Below are 19173 nucleotides of genomic sequence, written 5' to 3' on the forward strand. Positions count from 1 at the left end.
TTCCTAAAAGAACTAGTAAGGGGATAGTCATCTGGCATTTTTTTTTGGATACCACGAGGAGGACGTGGAACAGCAAATGCCAATTTGTAAAGTGTGCAAAAAAAAAAAAAATTATCAAAATACTCTGGTCTTGAAATAAATGCACATTAGTCATGAACAATGGTAACTACTCTCTTTTGTGTTATTTTTGACATAAGTAAAATTCATACATGAACACATTTTGGCTAGCTGATTTTCTGTTTGGCTAGTTACTTTGGAAGGTAACTAGTCCGGCTGGCTGGTGAAGAAAAATATGAATTTCGAGCCCTGGTCAGCATTCATAAGTGTCCTATTCCTTCGATTGCTTGCATTCTGATATAAGCAAAGGGGGGGATACATAAGTGAGCAGTAGCTCACAGTTGGTAAATTTATTTATTTTTTGCAGAATGTGTATTTGGAGCCTGTATGAATTGGAATGACTACCATGTTTACAGTTTGAAAATTGTGTACTTTTTAAAAATGTATTTTTGCTTTTCACCAGTGCTATAAATATACACTGTGTGCCATAACGTCTGGCTGGTTGTTTTCTTCCCCCTCTCAGCTTGCACGGCGAGGCTTTGCCATCGTCCTCATCAGCCGTACTCAGGAGAAGCTGGATGATGTGTCTAAAGCTATCGGTACGTGCCTTCTGGTCGTCTAAATCTTTGCTTTTAGTCAGTGTCACCTGAATTTGGGCTCATCCCATCTCTCAATTTCTTTACAGTTGCACAAGTTTAAAAAAAAAAAGTGGCTTCGTATTAAAGCCTATTACACTATAAAATGGCAGTTTGTTAGGAAAACTGGTACACTGCTCATTCATGCAGCTAATGATGTGACTGCAGTGCATAGAATCATGCAGCTACAGGCCAGGAACTTGACATCAGAATGGAGGAACTGTCTGATTTCAGTGACCTGGACTTCAGGTATGTCACTGTGGACTTTGCCCATGATACAGTGGACAGAAGTTCACGGAAACTGGACAGATTTGGAAGATTTGGGGGGGGGAACTGTATCTTTTTCTTCTGATGTTCATGTCAAACATTTAACTGGAGTGCTTGATCTGCATGATTCTATGCAGGACACTGCTGCTTGTTGATTGTATGTATGACTGGGACTGGTGTTCCTAATAAATTGACCTGGTGAGGTATGTCATTTAAAAAAAGGGTCGTAATGATCACTGATGCTTAGGGTGCATCAGTTGCCCCCTACAAATGAAAAGTTCCTCCGATCATGATGCATTTTTGTTTTTATGTTCCTTTTGGTAAGAAAACGCACTGGGTGAAATATTTTGACAAAATTCAAAAGTTTAATGGTGGCACCAGGAGCTCAAAGTTATGGAAAAAGCTGCTATTTTATGACTTTTATGACAATTTCGATCACTTTTCATGAAACATTATGGCACCTTATAGAGTATACCAAATATCTTAGATACACATTTTTAGTACATATTCTAAATATATTCTCAAGCACAGTTTGAGTTTTAGCTGTTCATTGAATCATTGTTCAACTACTTTTAAACAATACAAATGTATTATGAATCACATTTAACGCTTCTCAATCCCTTGCAAAGGTTCTTAACATGATCTCTGGCTCACAAGAAATCAATAAATGGAGTCCAACACTGATTCAAACCTTGCGCGAAAACATAAAATAAGCGTTTTTTTGGCAAAAAAAAAATGAACCTCATGGTGCCACCATTACACTACGTTCACACTGCAGGCTGAAGTGACTCAAATCCGATTTTTTTTCGCCCATATGTGACCTGTATCCGATCTTTTATTGACAATATGAACGATACAGATCCGATTTTTTTCAAATCCGACCCAGGCCGTTTGGATATGTGGTCCTAATTCCGACTCCTATCCGATCTTTTCATATGCGACTTCAGTCTGAACTGCCAGGTCGCATTCATCCGACTTGCACGTCATCAACAAGCCACAAACGTCACTATTCTGTGCTGAAGTAGGCGGCGGGTCTCTCAAAAAAAGTTACAACAACATGGCTTTGATGTTCCTTTGAACGGAGGTTGCAGTCACTACCCCGCAGAACGCCTGAGCCAAAACCCTTGCCCTCTTCCTTCTCAACCTCCTCCTTAACATCAGGCTATTGTGCATGTTCTGGCTCCGTCGCAACAACTGCATCATCGCCAGGTACTCCATGCTGGCTACTGTCATACACAGGAAACTTTAGGTTACTTCCGTAAACACTGGCCATGCTCACTGCGTGTGACGTCGTCGTATCCTGCAATGCGCATGCGGAACACTTTTAGGTCGCTTTTCATTCATACTGAGGATCACATACAAGTCGCATATATTTGTTAATGTGAACGACCTCACAAAAAAATCGGCTTTCACAAAAAAATCGGAATTGAGCATTAAGCCTTGCAGTGTGAACGTAGTGTTAGACTTTTGAATATGGTCAAAAAAATTTTACAGGATGTCTTTTGGTGAAAAGGAACGCCCAAACAAAAACGCATCAGATTTTATGAAAGTGAGGGCAACTGATGCACCCTACTGATGCTGTGATCCAGGGAATGTATAAGCAAGGAGTCTTGATGCTCTGGAGCTTGCCTTTGCACATGGTCCCAATTAAAAAAAAAAAAGCAAATGAATCCTCAACACATACTATTTATACATGCAGCTGTTTCTATTTGCTAGTTAGTATGTTTTTATTTTTGACCCTATGTATTTATTTTGAATTTTTCAATTACCCATGGATCGAGTGGAAAGACTTGAGTTTCTAGGGATTCTTAATATGTAAATTGACAATGATTGAATAAGCAGCTGGCGAGCGCAGGTTTTCCGAGAAACCTAGAGAGGTTTATCTAATGGAGGGGAAATAGAAGGGAATCGAATAAATAGATTTTAGTAAATAGAAAATGGTAAATAGAGGGGATCTAATAAAATAACATCTGATTTTGCATTGAAGCTTTTAGCCATCCAATTTCAGATCTTCATGAGATAGTTATGGAGACGCGTTTACAGGGCCATGATTGCCTGTTTGAGTATCAGCGTAAGAGTAGAAAAGATGTCCTGAATTCTGATTAATTTGACCGAACATTAAATTCCAGAGCAAAATTGGTCCTGAGATGTGCACCTGTGCAACCCTACAAGTACAGCTGAGGGAGGGAGGAGAGAAAATGTCATTGTGTTGGTACAGTATCTTGTATAAACTCTGGGTATGGTAGAATGTGGGTTCAGCTGTGGTCTAGCATGCCAAGCAGCAGTGGCTGGGATAAAGTCCTCACTTCTTCCCATGTTCTAGAAACAAGCATGTTTGTGTGCAAATTTAAGAAGCATAAACTTCCGTTAGTGATTTTTGCATTTTGATTGTGAGAGGGAGAGACACGCTGCACGTGCCACTGTGAGCGAGAGAGAGACACGCGCTGCCCGCGCGCGGGGGGGAGAGAGAGAGGGGGGGCACACTGCGCGCGCGGGAGAGAGGGGGAGACACGCTGCGCGCGCGGGAGAGAGGGGGAGACACGCTGCGCGCGCGGGAGAGAGGGGGAGACACGCTGCGCGCGCGGGAGAGAGGGGGAGACACGCTGCGTGCGCGGGAGAGAGGGGGAGACACGCTGCGCGCGCGGGAGAGAGGGGGAGACACGCTGCGCGCGCGGGAGAGAGGGGGAGACACGCTGCGCGCGCGGGAGAGAGGGGGAGACACGCTGCGCGCGCGGGAGAGAGGGGGAGACACGCTGCGCGCGCGGGAGAGAGGGGGAGACACGCTGCGCGCGCGGGAGAGAGGGGGAGACACGCTGCGCGCGCGGGAGAGGGGGGGGGGCACACTGTGCGCGCGGGAGAGAGGGGGAGACACGCTGCCTGCGCGGGAGAGAGGGGGAGACACGCTGCCTGCGCGGGAGAGAGGGGGAGACACGCTGCCTGCGCGGGAGAGAGGGGGAGACACGCTGCACGTGCCACTGTGAGCGCGAGAGAGAGAGAGACGCGCTGCCCGCGCGCGGGGGGGAGACACGCTGCCTGCGCGGGAGAGAGGGGGAGACACGCTGCCTGCGCGGGAGAGAGGGGGAGACACGCTGCACGTGCCACTGTGAGCGCGAGAGAGAGAGAGACGCGCTGCCCGCGCGCGGGGGGGAGGGGGAGACACTTTGCCTGCGCGGGAGACACGCTGCCTGCGCGGGAGAGAGGGGGAGACATGCTGCCTGCGTGCGGGAGGGAGAGGGGGGCACATTGCGCGCATGGGAGAGGGAGACACGCTGTCTCCGCGGGAGGGGGAGAGGGGGGGACGCGCTGTCTCAGGGGGAGAGGGGGGGGACGCGCTGTCTCCGAGCAGGGGGGGGGGGGACAACACTCTGCCCGCGCGGGGGAGGGAGGGGGAGAGAGAGAGAGGGGGGGCACACTGCGCGCGCGGGAGAGAGGGGGAGACACTTTGCCTGCGCGGGAGAGAGGGGGAGACACTTTGCCTGCGCGGGAGAGAGGGGGAGACACTTTGCCTGCAGGGGAGACACTTTGCCTGCGCGGGAGAGAGGGGGAGACGCGCTGCCTGCGCGGGAGAGAGGGGGAGACGCGCTGCCTGCGCGGGAGAGAGGGAGAGGGGGGCACATTGCGCGCATGGGAGGGGGAGGCACGCACGCCGTCTCCGCGGGAGGGAGGCACGCGCGCCGTCTCCGCGGGAGGGAGGCACGCGCGCCGTCTCCGCGGGAGGGAGGCACGCGCGCCGTCTCCGCGGGAGGGAGGCACGCGCGCCGTCTCCGCGGGAGGGAGGCACGCGCGCCGTCTCCGCGGGAGGGAGGCACGCGCGCCGTCTCCGCGGGAGGGAGGCACGCGCGCCGTCTCCGCGGGAGGGAGGCACGCGCGCCGTCTCCGCGGGTGGGAGGCACGCGCGCCGTCTCCGCGGGTGGGAGGCACGCGCGCCGTCTCCGCGGGAGGGAGGCACGCGCGCCGTCTCCGCGGGAGGGAGGCACGCGCGCCGTCTCCGCGGGAGGGAGGCACGCGCGCCGTCTCCGCGGGAGAGAGACGCTGCGCGCGCCTGTGCGGGAGGGAGGGGCGCGTGAGAGAGAGATTTTGCGCGGGGGGAGAGGGAGAGCGACTCTGAGAGGGAGAGAGACTCTGCGTGTGCCTGCGTGGGAGAGAGAGAGAGAGAGACTGCCCGCCCGCGCGGGAGAGAGAGAGAGACTGCCCGCCCGCGCGGGAGAGAGAGAGAGACTGCCCGCCCGCGCGGGAGAGAGAGAGAGACTGCCCGCCCGCGCGGGAGAGAGAGAGAGACTGCCCGCCCGCGCGGGAGAGAGAGAGAGACTGCCCGCCCGCGCGGGGAGAGAGAGAGAGACTGCCCGCCCGCGCGGGAGAGAGAGAGAGACTGCCCGCCCCGCGCGGGGGAGAGAGAGAGACTGCCCGCCCGCGCGGGGGAGAGAGAGAGACTGCCCGCCCCGCGCGGGGGAGAGAGAGAGACTGCCCGCCCGCGCGGGGGAGAGAGAGAGACTGCCCGCCCCGCGCGGGGGAGAGAGAGAGACTGCCCGCCCGCGCGGGGGAGAGAGAGAGACTGCCCGCCCGCGCGGGGGAGAGAGAGAGACTGCCCGCCCGCGCGGGGGAGAGAGAGAGACTGCCCGCCCGCGCGGGGGAGAGAGAGAGAGACTGCCCGCCCGCGCGGGGGAGAGAGAGAGACTGCCCGCCCGCGCGGGCAGGGCTCGAAATTAACTTTTTTTCTTTGTGTCCCCCAGTGGTCCCGAATTCTGTGTTGTATTGTCCCGAATGGAAGCAATAGTGTCCCCATTTTTTTCCTCTCTGAAATAACCAGTGGTTAATATTATCATATGAAGTTACTATTATATTTGTAACTATGCGATTTTGAACCCTTTATATCATTTTTACAATAAGTCACAAAACACAAGTGACACATGTCCAATACATCATCTACTTCAAAATTACAGTTATTGCATTTTCAGTTTATTAAACTTTGGCGATCTCACTGTATGAATAGATACCCGTTTATTTAAAAGGGGCCAACTAGCTCATTCAGAAAATGTTTCAACTCCCTACATCTGCAGTACACTTTAGCTGAAAATAAGACCCCTTTTATGTTCATTTCATCTACTTATACCTTGAATATCTGTTGGCATATATAAGGCCAACTTATCATTTTCACCATTACCGTTATCCATTTTTATGTAATATACCTGTTGCCCCATTCAGAGATGTTTTGAAAGCCATCAGCCATAACATCAATGGATGAAATGCACACCCATGTTGCAAGCAGTACAATAGAAGGTTTGACCCAAAAAACGAAATATTTTAATCCAGTCTACAGTGTAAAATAAAGGAAAAACGCCATCCAATCATATCGAGGTACCACCTCAAAATGATTGGATACTGACACGTCAATCAGACTGAAGCCCGCGAGCAGCCCGGCCCTTCTGTGTGTGGGTGAGAGCGAGCAGAGTGTCACACAGAGCGCAGGATTCTCTCAGTGCGCTCCTTCCAAACAACGGGGATTTACACGAAAACGGAAGGAGATATTCACAAAATTCTTTCATAGTGAGCGCCACAAGGCTCTCCTGAACACACGGATGTAATTTTTTTTGTCTGTAGTGTAAAAAATGAGGTCACTAGAGCGAGTTAAAAACGAGTGACTTTTCTGCCACGTTTATAATGGGAGTCTATGGGGCTGCGCGGCTGTGCTCTCGTTACTTTAAGGCTTCTCATTCAAAAACAGTAAATCCTATCGCTCAGGTAGACACATTGTGTGAATCAGGACAAGTGTGGCTACTACTTTTGAGAAAATTGTGTGTGTGGAGTGAAAATTGGGGCTGAAAACACAGTTTAAATGAGAAAGTTTGAGCTATTTTTCCAAGCTCTCTACACTCTAACTTAACGAGCTGCACTGGTGTGTAACGCAATAGACACCCATTATAAAGCCGGACTTTCTCAGGCTTTATAAGGGGGAGGAGGGGTGGAGACGCGGGGGGTGGGAGTGTTTCTTTTCAAAATATGGCTTGCGGGAACCGTTATTATACCGTAAAATCTTGTACTGCACCTTTAATGTAGAACTTTTTTTCTAGATCTATTTTTTTCCATTGTCCCGGGATTGTCCCAGATATGATAATTTTGTGTCCCGATGACATTTTTTATGGTCCCCGGGACATCGGGACACCGTTAGTTTCGAGCGCTGCGCGCGGGAGAGAGAGAGACTGCCCGCCCGCGCGGGAGAGAGAGAGACTGCCCGCCCGCGCGGGAGAGAGAGAGACTGCCCGCCCCGCGCGGGAGAGAGAGAGACTGCCCGCCCCGCGCGGGAGAGAGAGAGACTGCCCGCCCGCGCGGGAGAGAGAGAGACTGCCCGCCCGCGCGGGGAGAGAGAGAGACTGCCCGCCCGCGCGGGAGAGAGAGAGACTGCCCGCCCGCGCGGGAGAGAGAGAGACGGCCCGCCCGCGCGGGAGAGAGAGAGACGGCCCGCCCGCGCGGGAGAGAGAGAGACGGCCCGCCCGCGCGGGAGAGAGAGAGAGACGGCCCGCCCGCGCGGGAGAGAGAGAGAGAACGGCCCCGCCCGCGCGGGAGAGAGAGAGAGACGGCCCGCCCGCGCGGGAGAGAGAGAGAGACGGCCCGCCCCGCGCGGGAGAGAGAGAGAGACGGCCCGCCCGCGCGGGAGAGAGAGAGAGACGGCCCGCCCGCGCGGGAGAGAGAGAGAGACGGCCCCGCCCGCGCGGGAGAGAGAGAGAGACGGCCCGCCCGCGCGGGAGAGAGAGAGAGACGGCCCGCCCGCGCGGGAGAGAGAGAGAGACGGCCCGCCCGCGCGGGAGAGAGAGAGACGCTGTGCGTGCCTGAGAGGGAGGGAGACTCTGCATGGGAGAGGGTGAGAGAGATGCTGTGCGCGCCCTGCGTGGGAAAGACGCGGCCCCTGCGAGCGGAGGTGTGCCCCCTGCGTGCGGGAGGGATGGTGTGCGCGGAGCGTCCCCCTGCGTGCGGATAGGGATGGTGCACGCAGGAGGGACGCTGCGCGCGGAGGCGCGCCCCCTGCACATGGGAGGGATGCACTGCTCCTATGTGAGAGGGACTCGCACTGTGTGTGAGAGAGAGAGAAATACACACACACACTGTGAGAGAGAGATGCACACAGAGTGAGAGAAACACAGATAGTGTGCAAAGGAGAGAGACACACAGAGTGTGAGAGAGAGAGAGACACGCACACAGACGCACACTGTGTGTGTGTGTGTGTGTGTGTGAGAGAGAGAGACATGCACACAGAGACACGCACACTGTGAGAGAGACACAGAGAGAAAGACACATTGTGAGAGAGAGAGACACACTGTGTGTGTGTGTGAGAGAGAGAGACATACAGAGTGTGTGAGAGAATGTGACTGCGTGGGGCGACATGGTGACTGCGTGAGCGAGAGAGACTGGGCGACTGCGGGCGAGACTGGGTGACTGCGTGCGTGAGAGACACTGGGAGACTGCGTGCATGACTCTGAGCGACTGCGGGTGTGAGAGAAACTGAGTGTGTGTGTGTGAGAGAATCGTGATGGAGGGAAAGTGCTGCTCCTGCATGCGAGGCAGTGAGTGTCTCCCTCTGCTGAATGAGTTTCGATGTTAATGAACCAGGCTATTTTTAGTGTTGTGCTGAAAGACAGGCTCTGTGCCAGCTGAATTGCCTGGCTGCTGCAACACTGAGGGACAATCGCAGATGGAAGTGCATCCTGGGATGTGTCATGTAGGGGCACCATAGCAAATGGACATAAACACCCCACTCCCCCCAAAAAATCTGTCAGTAGCAAAAACGGCTATGAACATTTGACTGGATTCATTCCACGTGCTGACATTTAGTCTCCTACATGTTGTACATTTAAGCATTAGTAAGAGTGCTGTATTGTAGGATATGAGAGTGTGGTTTTATATGCTGTAACATGGAGAAGGAATGCGGGTTAACAGTACCCCTCCCGCTCAGGGGCATGTATACACATGGCATGCCAACCGTGTTTCCTTCTCTCGCACGCGTACTCTCTCTCACAAGATTGGGGCTGAAAGTAGCCAAATGTCCGATATCCAGTTGCTTGTGATCAGAGTTAATGTAGTTTTTGAAATTATTCAGTCTTTCAGTTTGCTTTCTAATTTCAGTTTAGTTTTACAAGGACGCAAGTATTTTTATTTTGAGGAATTGACTAGGTTTAGATTAGTGTTTCAGGTATTGCAGTCATGGGTATAACTCCGGAGGACGATCTGTTTACTGTTCAGCCGTTGCTTATATTCTGTTGTCGACCATATCGATAAATGCAGTTGGTGTCTTAACACTGAAATAATACCTAGCAATAATAAACGTAAAACAATGTATGTGATCACACTTAACGTGTCAAACAGGAGCGTTTGTGTTTAGTGAGTTTTTTTCGTATGTTTACAGCCAACATAAAAGAAATCCATGTTTGCTCAACTAAATGTTGTGGATATAATGACAGGCCATTCGATCGTGTTTTATCGTCGGACTTTCTGACGGAGAATTCTCCTTTTTCCTTCCAAATAGAAGCTTTATTTTTCAAAGTATTGCTTAATTAAAATCATTGTAAATAAATGGTGTTTGCTCGCAACCTTCAGCTTGTCGGTTGTTGTGATATATCGGGACTTTCATCACGGATAAGAACGTTTTAAATCCGTGTTTGAGACGGATGAAAACGGGTGAATAGTCTCACTTAACATGCTGTTCATTCATGCAGAAATCCCTCCGGTCGTTAGTTTTGTGGTTAGCGATTCACAATTCAGCAAGCTATAAAAACATCGTACACAGACGTTACCAAGCCCCATCCCTCCCTCGAAGTAGATCTGTTCTAGATCCATTATAAATGCATATTATCATGTTGTACAGGTCGCCCTTGATCAGTGTAGTGTATGAAAATCAGCACACCAAAATACCTCGTAGCCTAAAAATATATTTTGAACTTGAGTTCTTACTTGTGGAAGGTGAGCCCTCTTGATTTCCAGTATTTCTTGGTATAATGAGTACAGTTAAGCGAGTGGATGAAATTCTTTGGAAGGGGCATGAATGCTTCGATTATGTCATCTTCAACCATGCAGAACTTTCCAAGATGGCGTTGGTGACGTGCCCATAGCTGGCCAATACTTTTGAAGCATAGTGTCTGTTCTAATGTGTTACAGCCCAAGTGCACTTCAGCAGACGCAGTGCACATGACACGCAGTCTGTGCAGACAGTCTGCGCATGTGTGTGAAACTGGGCGTGCAGTACTACACTGAAAGTAGTGGTGTGCATACAGTTTTTGTGTACGCGCCAGCAAAATCAAGTATGCCTTGGAGACGCCCATGCACGCATCTACACAGCAAACATCATCTCCTTTGGAGTTTTATGGCGGCTGGCATTACATTACTGCCACCTTCTGGAACTAGTCTGTTACTGTCTTGAGGGGAAACGAAAACGAAGCTGGTTTTACCTTTAATTCTATTGTTTCTTTGTGTCTGCATTGTTGGAGTTAAAGTGCCATTCCACCATCGGATGTATTCTTTGGCATAAAATACAATATATTTTATGACATGACTAGACAGAGAAATCTTTTAGCTTCAAAATGATATATCAAACATAATTTTTTGACAACGACAAGTATATTAATTTTGCGACCAAAGTCACCTACCCTTTTAATTTCCACGCGGTAGTGAAACGTGATGTCATCGGCAGGTTCCCCTTCTTGTGTACCGTGTGACGTGGCACAGATTATCAGCAATGGCGGATAGAACGCGATTTCCACTTGTCGATTGCTGTGCCGATATTCACCATCGACCGTCTCCTTTGGGCATCACTTGCTATTTTCCTTCGCTTCTTTTCCGAAGCTGACCGTCGCGTTCTATCCGCCATTGCTGATAATCTGTGCCACGTCACACGTGACGTGGTACACAAGAAGGGGAACCTGCCAATGACATCACGTTTCACTACCGCGTGGAAATTAAAAGGGTAGGTGACTTTGGTCGCAAAATTAATATACTTGTCGTTGTCAAAAAATTATGTTTGGTATATCATTTTGAAGCTAAAAGATTTCTCTGTCTAGTCATGTTGTCATAAAATATATTGTATTTTATGCCAAAAAAATACATCCAATGGTGGAATGGTTTTTATTTATTTTATTTTTTTATATAAACCTTTTTATTTTGGCTAATGAAAATTTATTTTACTGCTAGTTTTAGTCTGGTTTTTTTTTTTGGTTAACTATATTAACTCTGCTGGTGATTTTAGGGCTTTTGAAAAACTGAACAGCAGTTTTGGGTTTCCCAAAAGCCTCTTAATGCTAAGAGCATCTTAACTAAGAGAGAGAGAGTGTTCATTGTGCTGCTCGCTCTACCATTTAACGATCTTTGTGCTACAATGTTTTTGAGAAACTTGGCACAGATTAGCACATCTTCCAAACAAGGTGCACATTTCGTGCGTGTGTGTGTGGGGGGTTTAAAATTATTTTTGGGGCATCGTGTTTTTAATTGCCTGTGCTGGCTGAGTCGCTCCAGTTCACCTGCTCCTGCACATCTTTCTCAATGAAGCAGCACAGCGTCTTCAGGGAAGAGGCTGCGTGTGAGAGCAGAGACGAATGCAGTGAATGGAGGCTTGTTTCTCCTTCATCCGTTCTTTCTGTCATTCAAAGCCGTGTCTCTTCCCTTTCGCTCCCCCTACCTCCAGACCTCTCGCTCCTCAATCTCTGTTTCACTCTTGCGCTCGTTCTTCTTCTTTTATTCATTCTCTTTCCGGTCTGTTTTTTATGCACTCTTTCTTCACAGTATCTCGCCGTCACTGTTTCATTAGTTTAATTTCTTTTTATTCTACAAACTACTTTTTTTTTCCCCCCAATTTCCTTCCTTTCCCTTCCCCAGCATCTCACCCTCTCCTTACTGACGCCTCCTTCCCTTCCCATTCCTCCTTTAACCGTTTCTTTCTCTTGCTTTTATGCTGCCTCTTCCTCCCTCTTCCTTTCATTCTTGTCATGTGTTGGGTTTATTTTATTCCCCCCCACTCCCTACATTTAGTCTTCCTTTCCTTTTCACCATTCCTCTCCCTGCTTCATGCTGAAATGCATCCTGGCACCTCCTGCCTCCTTTCTCTCTTTCCCATATCAGTCTAAACCTGCAGCTTCCAGCACAAACTTTGCAATTTGTTCAACAGTTTGTTGTTTATCTGCCTTGATAAAAGCTGATAGAACGGAGCAGCTATGCCACAGCTCAGCCCACTTCCTGGGTCCAAGCATGTTCTTCTCTAAAGAATTTTAATAACCTCATCTGAGGAAACGTAGTCGATGGCCTGTGAACAGTGCCGTTCTTGTAGTCGTCTGTACACACGCGATTAAACAGTGCAGCTTTGTCCTCGCCCGTCCTTCACGAACTTCTCCTTATCGTTCTTCTGACGTCACTGTCGTTTCTTGATGCTGTATTTCTGTTAACCATAAACGTGTTTAACTTTTTTTTCTCCCCCCCCCCCCCCCCCCCCCCTCCTCTTCAGCGAGCAAGTACAATGTTGAGACCAAAACCATCTCTGCAGACTTTGGATCGGTGGATATTTATTCCAAGATTGAATCTGGACTCGCTGGCCTTGAAATTGGGATCTTGGGTAGGTTTTTGCATTTTACCAAACAGCCAATCAGTGGGAAGTGTGTGTATTTCAGTGGTTGTTATTGTTCCTGTAGTGTCGCTTGGGCTTTTGGAACAAAATGTTCTAGGCGTGGACTGTGTAACTGGTGTCTCTTTTCCTAAACTAGTGGATATTTTGAGTACAGTAAGAGTGTTTTCTTTAATCAACACTGTCCATATGCTAGTGTTTGCTGCCTCCTACTGGATGTGAGCTGGTCTCGTGTCTGATCTGCTTTCTTGTCTTTTAATATGTGGTGGGTTTTTTTTTTTTTGTTTCCCCCCCTTACAGTCAACAACGTTGGAGTGTCCTACTCTTACCCTGAGTTTTTTCTCAACATACCAGATCTCGATAATGTAAGTAGTGCTGTTTTATAGTGGGTTCATCGATTAAAAATAGCTCCTCCCCCTCCCATGGGTGCCTTAAAGTCTGGACTGATGTATTAATGATCCAGGAGTGGCTCGTGATGGTGGATTTTGAGGTGGGGCAGGATGACATTTAATCACAGCAGGCTCAACCAATTTTAAGCCGAATAAGGCGACAGGGTTTTAAAAATTTTTTGGGGGGGGTAACTTTATTATGGAGCACTTGCATGTGACGTCACAGCCGATCCAGATTGTGACAGACGCCATCTTGTCGGTCAAACGCCATATTTCCGCCTTCTAATTCTACCTTTTCTTCTGGAAAACCCTACTATATACAATTTTACTACAACGGCTGCGGCTACAAGCTCTCCCTACCTGTGCACGTTTTTTATGTTTTTTGCGTGTTGTTCATCTGTACCGGACTTCAATATCCACTACAACCGTATGGACTTACTGGACATTGGTTTCCAGCAGAAAATGACAGTTTGTAGCGATTTCCATCGCATGCACAACATTCCGGACGAGATAGCGAGACCAGCGGGGTCTCCGTGGATTGTTATTGGAAGCAAAGCGAAGGAGGCGGCGCCGGGAGCGGAAGCAAAAGCGAGGCTGCAGGCAGAGCCGGCCTGTTGACTAAGCTCAGAAAACAGCCACTCAAACCTCCACTGCTAAGCCTCTACCTCTTCAACACCAGATCCATGTAAACAAAACGGATGATTTGGAATTACCTTATTCTGTTCTATAATCAGCTGGTCAGTGCAGTACTAGTAATACTTAAGTGACTTACCCATCCAGTGAGGATTATTTTCTTGTTTACAAGATGCCACATCCGAGTCGCTGACAAATCCTGAATTTCTGTAAAGATAACTGTCCAGAGATTTATAAGCACGCAGTGCTTCACCACTGAACAGTGAGGGAAAGTTAATGAGGTAATTATTCACGTCTGGGTATTCCACCTCTGGCAGTTCAAAATCCACTGACACGGTCGTGAAAACTCCGTCCGGAAAGCCATAAGGGTCACTAATCTGTAGATCGTTTATTTTAGACATATATCTAGTTATCTGTTCATTAGAAAAATGAGCCGTGTAGTCCGTCGGTTGAAATTGATCCATTCTGTACACGAGTGCAGCAGTATTCAGCTGTGTTGTTGCCCGACAAGATGGCGTCTGTGTACTTTCCAGTCACGTGACTGCAAGATCTCTATAGGCAGCTGAGAGTCAACAACAGTCATCCAGCACACAGTCTAGTAGCTCGTTTTGAGAGGTTTTAGATGTTCAGCTGTGTTCAGGACAGCGGTGTGTTTCTTGTCATCATTGTCGGTGTGTAGGACAAACACAGAAGAGGTAATGCCATTACCGGTCATGACCAGTGCTGCTCCTTCACTGTTTTGATCATGGTGCCAAGTGATTCCTGCCCCAAAAGGCCTCTTGTAACTCTTATTGTAGTTCCCATTTTTGACCACAAGGTGTAATAATGCTGAATAGGGGGATAGACCGTGGGCCGAAGCTGTATTTGTGCCTAAATTTTTCAATGGCGTCATTTTTTTTTTTTGTTGACTACAATATCTATATATCAATTTAATCAGCAGACCTTCCTCTTTCTAAAAATAAAATGTTCTCCTCACAACTGCCTTTCACTATGCAATAAAATAGATTTAAAAATGAATACCATCTGTGTAAAAATGAAATTTATGAGAAAAGGTACTCCATCAGTATGGAAAGAAATTGTCTCATATTTACAAAACATACAGTGATGATGAGAGTCTACTGCATAAACACACCATGTGTAATGTTTATAACAGGAGGCATGGTATCTGACCTCAATGGATACTGGGTCCAAATCTCCAACCTGAAATAAACAAGATGCTAAGAATGAAATAAAATTGATAAATAACTAACACTTTTATAAATATGACAAACTCAGTTCTTAACTCACTTCCTCACATTTACCAATATTAAAATTGATATTTGAACTCATTTTTAAAGACTTATTGCATACGTATAGGCGTGGAATGACTCAATGACAACAAAAAATATTTACCTGTATTAATATTCTTTTGTCTTTCTTCAGTTTGGCCGCCTGCAAAAGTTTTGCAGCGTCGGTCTCTCACGTTACCAACTTTTCTTTCTTCCATTTTCGACTTTTGTCCAGAGTAGTTTTGTTTTTACAACAGATTATGCATTCGTGTGGTAGAACGTGTGTTGAGCGTCTCTCGGCTGATGATTTTAATACCGATCTTAGTTTCGGAGGAGAAGGCATGGGAGCTTCATGATCTTGTATTGTTGTTCACGAGCAGCCTTTTTCTCGTCGTCTTATTGCTTGTTCAAGTCATCTCTTGTCGGTAAACTTTTGGTAACAGCGGCGATGATGGCCAGCACTGGTACATGAAAGGCTGTCGAAATTGACTGCTAACAATTTTTCAGGGCCATCTAGAGCTGCCCAAGTATCCATACATTTGGATAATTTTTTCCATGAGGTATCCGAAAAGGATATGATGGGCTCGTTGTCCAAGTTGATAACATGGCATGCACACCCAGAGTTGGGTGCTGCCATCTTGGATGTACCGAGCTGATGGCTTGGGCGCAATTTGATTGGCTAAAGCGTGTTCATCGCTATGGCAACCGTCAACGAAATCGACCACTTTCAAGTTCAATTTACTAACTAGCAAAAGTGTATTTTTAGTAGAACATTTTCATTTTATAGCAAAAAAACATTGATCTTTTTTATCATGTAGAGATGTACTCTTCACGTTATTTATGAGGCACTTTACCACAATAATCTACGTCGGCCCACGGCCTAGGACGAGCAAAAGGACAAATCACTGGAACATCAGCTTTTATATGTTAAACACCAACATTTTATTTAAATCCTTGGTAATTTAATATTTCAATGGAGTTCTGAATAAAGACTTTATGAAAATGTACACTTCTCGAATAGCTGATAAATATGGCTCTGCATCACCTGCCTCTGCAGATGGGCCGCAACTGTTGAATCAACTCTGAGTGAACACTGCTGTCTTTTTATTACAGTTCATCGACAACATGATCAACATCAACATCACCTCAGTTTGCCAGGTGAGTATCGCGTCTCTTCGGTACAGCCTGTGATTAGTCTGCGTCACAGAATTAAAGACTGGCTGGGTCATAAAATACAAATTTTGACTTTCTGATAACATGTTAAGTATTGTGGTGATTAAATGATATGTAAGAAGGAGGGGGAAAGAAAAATCAATAAAATGGGTAAAAATGAAATTATTCCTGTAGGGAATGACTTTTTTTTTCTCTTCCCTTCCTTCCTTCCTTCCTTCCTTCCTTCCTTCCTTCCTTCCCTCCCTCCCTCCCTCCCTCTCCCCTTTTTGAGATTTATTAGTCCTATTCAGTGTCGGTGTTTTTCATGTAATGTTCTGTGAAAGTCATGAAAATTCTGTGTTCTGAGCACTTCACAGCGGTGCTATTTAGCATTAGCATTGAAGTATAGTTTGTATTGTTTGATAATCTTGTCTTTCATCCATCTTAAGTAAGCACTGTTTCTTGGTCAGAGTTGTGCTGGATCCTGAAACTAGAGCTGTAGGATTGGAGTCTGATCTCAAGATGTTTTCTCTGATTTGGACTTGTTTCAATTTTGGCTATTTGTCTTGCTAAATATGGTCATGGGCTTGACAGCGTTTGTAAAAAAATTATTTTTTTTAAACAAACCCCCACCACACACGCAAAGCTTGAGAAGTAATTCCCACTTAAAATTCAGTCTTGACTCCATATCTGCTAGTTCTGGGCTTGGACATGTCTTGATTCCAGCCCAACCACAGTGTACCCTGGGAATACTGGGCATAAAGCACAGGGCACCATTCACACTGGGGGTGGGGATTAAGTGTAGCCGATCACCTACTGATGTGTTTTTGGGTCGTGGATGGAAACCCACATGGACTTGAACATGTGAAACTTCAAGACAATAACTCAAGCTTGAAGATTTGTTTTCACTAATTATCTCATTTCATCCCATTATCTCTAGCCGCTTTATCCTGTTCTACAGGGTCGCAGGCAAGCTGGAGCCTATCCCAGCTGACTACGGGCGAAAGGCGGGGTACACCCTGGACAAGTCGCCAGGTCATCACAGGGCTGACACATAGACACAGACAACCATTCACACTCACATTCACACCTACGCTCAATTTAGAGTCACCAGTTAACATAACCTGCATGTCTTTGGACTGTGGGGGAAACCGGAGCACCCAGAGGAAACCCATGCAGACACGGGGAGAACATGCAAACTCCGCACAGAAAGGCCCTCGCCGGCCACGGGGCTCGAACCCGGACCTTCTTGCTGTGAGGCGACAGCGCTAACCACTACACCACCGTGCCGCCCTTCACTAATTATACTTTTTAAATTGTTTAAAGTATCCCAGGCAACCATATTGATAAATGTAGATTAAATGAATGGGGGGGGTTAATTAAATCCTAGCTCTCTCTATAAATCCTTACTTTTTGTCTTATCGTATCGACTTTTTGGTCATATTGATCTGCAGTTCTGAAAGTAATGTAACCATTTAAATCCCTGCAGTCTCTGCTGCCACCTTTGGGCCAAGAAAGCAGAATTGTTAGAACTTTTCTAACCATTCTTTACTGTTGCTTGTAGTTCATAGAGTAGTCCATTGTGCTGAAGGTTTTCTTTCTCTATATGCATGCCTCATTCTTGCCATTTCATGCAAACCGTGCTTCATATCTCCTCTCCTCTACCTCCTTACTGTAGATGACTCGGATCGTGCTCCCCAGGATGGTTGAGAGGTGAGTTATTACTTTTTATTCTATCCACATTCACTGGATATGAGCAATCGTATGCTCTTGATTGGCTACTCTACTACTAGGCTATCAGCTTGTATACCGCGAGTAGAGGAAAAACAGCAATACGCGCCGCCATTTTGAACCAACCGAGGACGAAATAAAAACTCTACTCGAACAAAACCCTAAAAATGACAAAGGCAACAAAATATGGAATAAAAGTATTTGATGGTAAGAAAGTATCTTTTTCAAAAATGATTGCATTTTTCACAAATTGCTGCTGTCATTTTGTCGGTTTGTTTACGTTCATCTTTAAGCATTAAAATTAAAATTTGTTTTTTTAAAGACTGGTTCAAAAGCTGAAAGATGTTTGAAAGTTGCATAACTGAAATGTCTAAGGAAGTTAAATGAATATCTAAAGCTCCTCTATACCCTGGTGCGACAGCAAGATGGCACTTTCAGTAATTTTGTTGATGTTTTTGTGTAAAGTTTCTTTATCAAAATTGCTAAAAATAAAAATGTTCCATTTCTCGAAGTCCAGTGAATGTGGATAGAATAAGTGATTCCGCTCAATCTTGTCGTACGTGGCTTATAGCCAGCTCATCGCTACGCGCCTTGTCGGCTCATGTGCGACTTGATTTTGTGGAATAGCTGTTTTATTTTACCCTTTTTATCCACTTCACAACCACCACATTTGGTGGTGGTATTATTATTATTATTGCATCTGATCTTAACCATCCAGTCATATGTAAGGTGTGAATGAGTACAGCCTTGACACTACCGTTCAAAAGTTTGGGGTCACCCAGACAATTTTGTGTTTTCCATGAAAAGTCACACTTTTATTTACCACCATAAGTTGTAAAATGAATAGAAAATATAGTCAAGACATTTTTCTGGCCATTTTGAGCATTTAATCGACTCCACAGATGTGATGCTCCAGAAACTCAATCTGCTCAAAGGAAGGTCAGTTTTATAGCTTCTCTAAAGAGCTCAACTGTTTTCAGCTGTGCTAACATGATTGTACAAGGGTTTTCTAATCATCCATTAGCCTTCTGAGGCAATGAGCAAACACATTGTACCATTAGAACACTGGAGTGATAGTTGCTGGAAATGGGCCTCTATACACCTATGGAGATATTGCACCAAAAACCAGACATTTGCAGCTAGAATAGTCATTTACCACATTAGCAATGCATAGAGTGGATTTCTGATTAGTTTAAAGTGATCTTCATTGAAAAGAACAGTGCTTTTCTTTCAAAAATAAGGACATTTCAAAGTGAGCCCAAACTTTTGAACGGTAGTGTAGATGAGATACGAACTTGGGTGTTTACTATTCATTCGAATGAAGTGTTCATTGATTTTTGTTGTACAATATTGTAATATTCAATACCTGGAAGAAAAGCTGAAACGCTCCGTGTGTGCTGACACTGAGGACAAAAATGGTATAATCGATCACCACATTATAGTGGAAA

At 46.7% G+C, this 19173-nt stretch overlaps 1 protein-coding gene across 1 annotated transcript in view; it reads left to right on the forward strand.

The window, feature by feature from the left end:
- hsd17b12b (hydroxysteroid (17-beta) dehydrogenase 12b) overlaps window positions 1–19173 on the forward strand; it is a 45808-nt gene that overhangs the window by 18040 nt on the left and 8595 nt on the right. Inside the window, exons 4-7 of the mRNA XM_060912080.1 lie at window positions 12436–12543; window positions 12853–12917; window positions 15956–16000; window positions 17673–17707. Coding sequence (XP_060768063.1) covers window positions 12436–12543; window positions 12853–12917; window positions 15956–16000; window positions 17673–17707 — 253 coding nt within the window. The remainder of the gene's footprint in view (window positions 1–12435; window positions 12544–12852; window positions 12918–15955; window positions 16001–17672; window positions 17708–19173) is intronic.

This window comes from Neoarius graeffei, chromosome 27, assembly GCF_027579695.1.
Source record: "Neoarius graeffei isolate fNeoGra1 chromosome 27, fNeoGra1.pri, whole genome shotgun sequence".
NCBI lineage: Eukaryota > Metazoa > Chordata > Actinopteri > Siluriformes > Ariidae > Neoarius > Neoarius graeffei.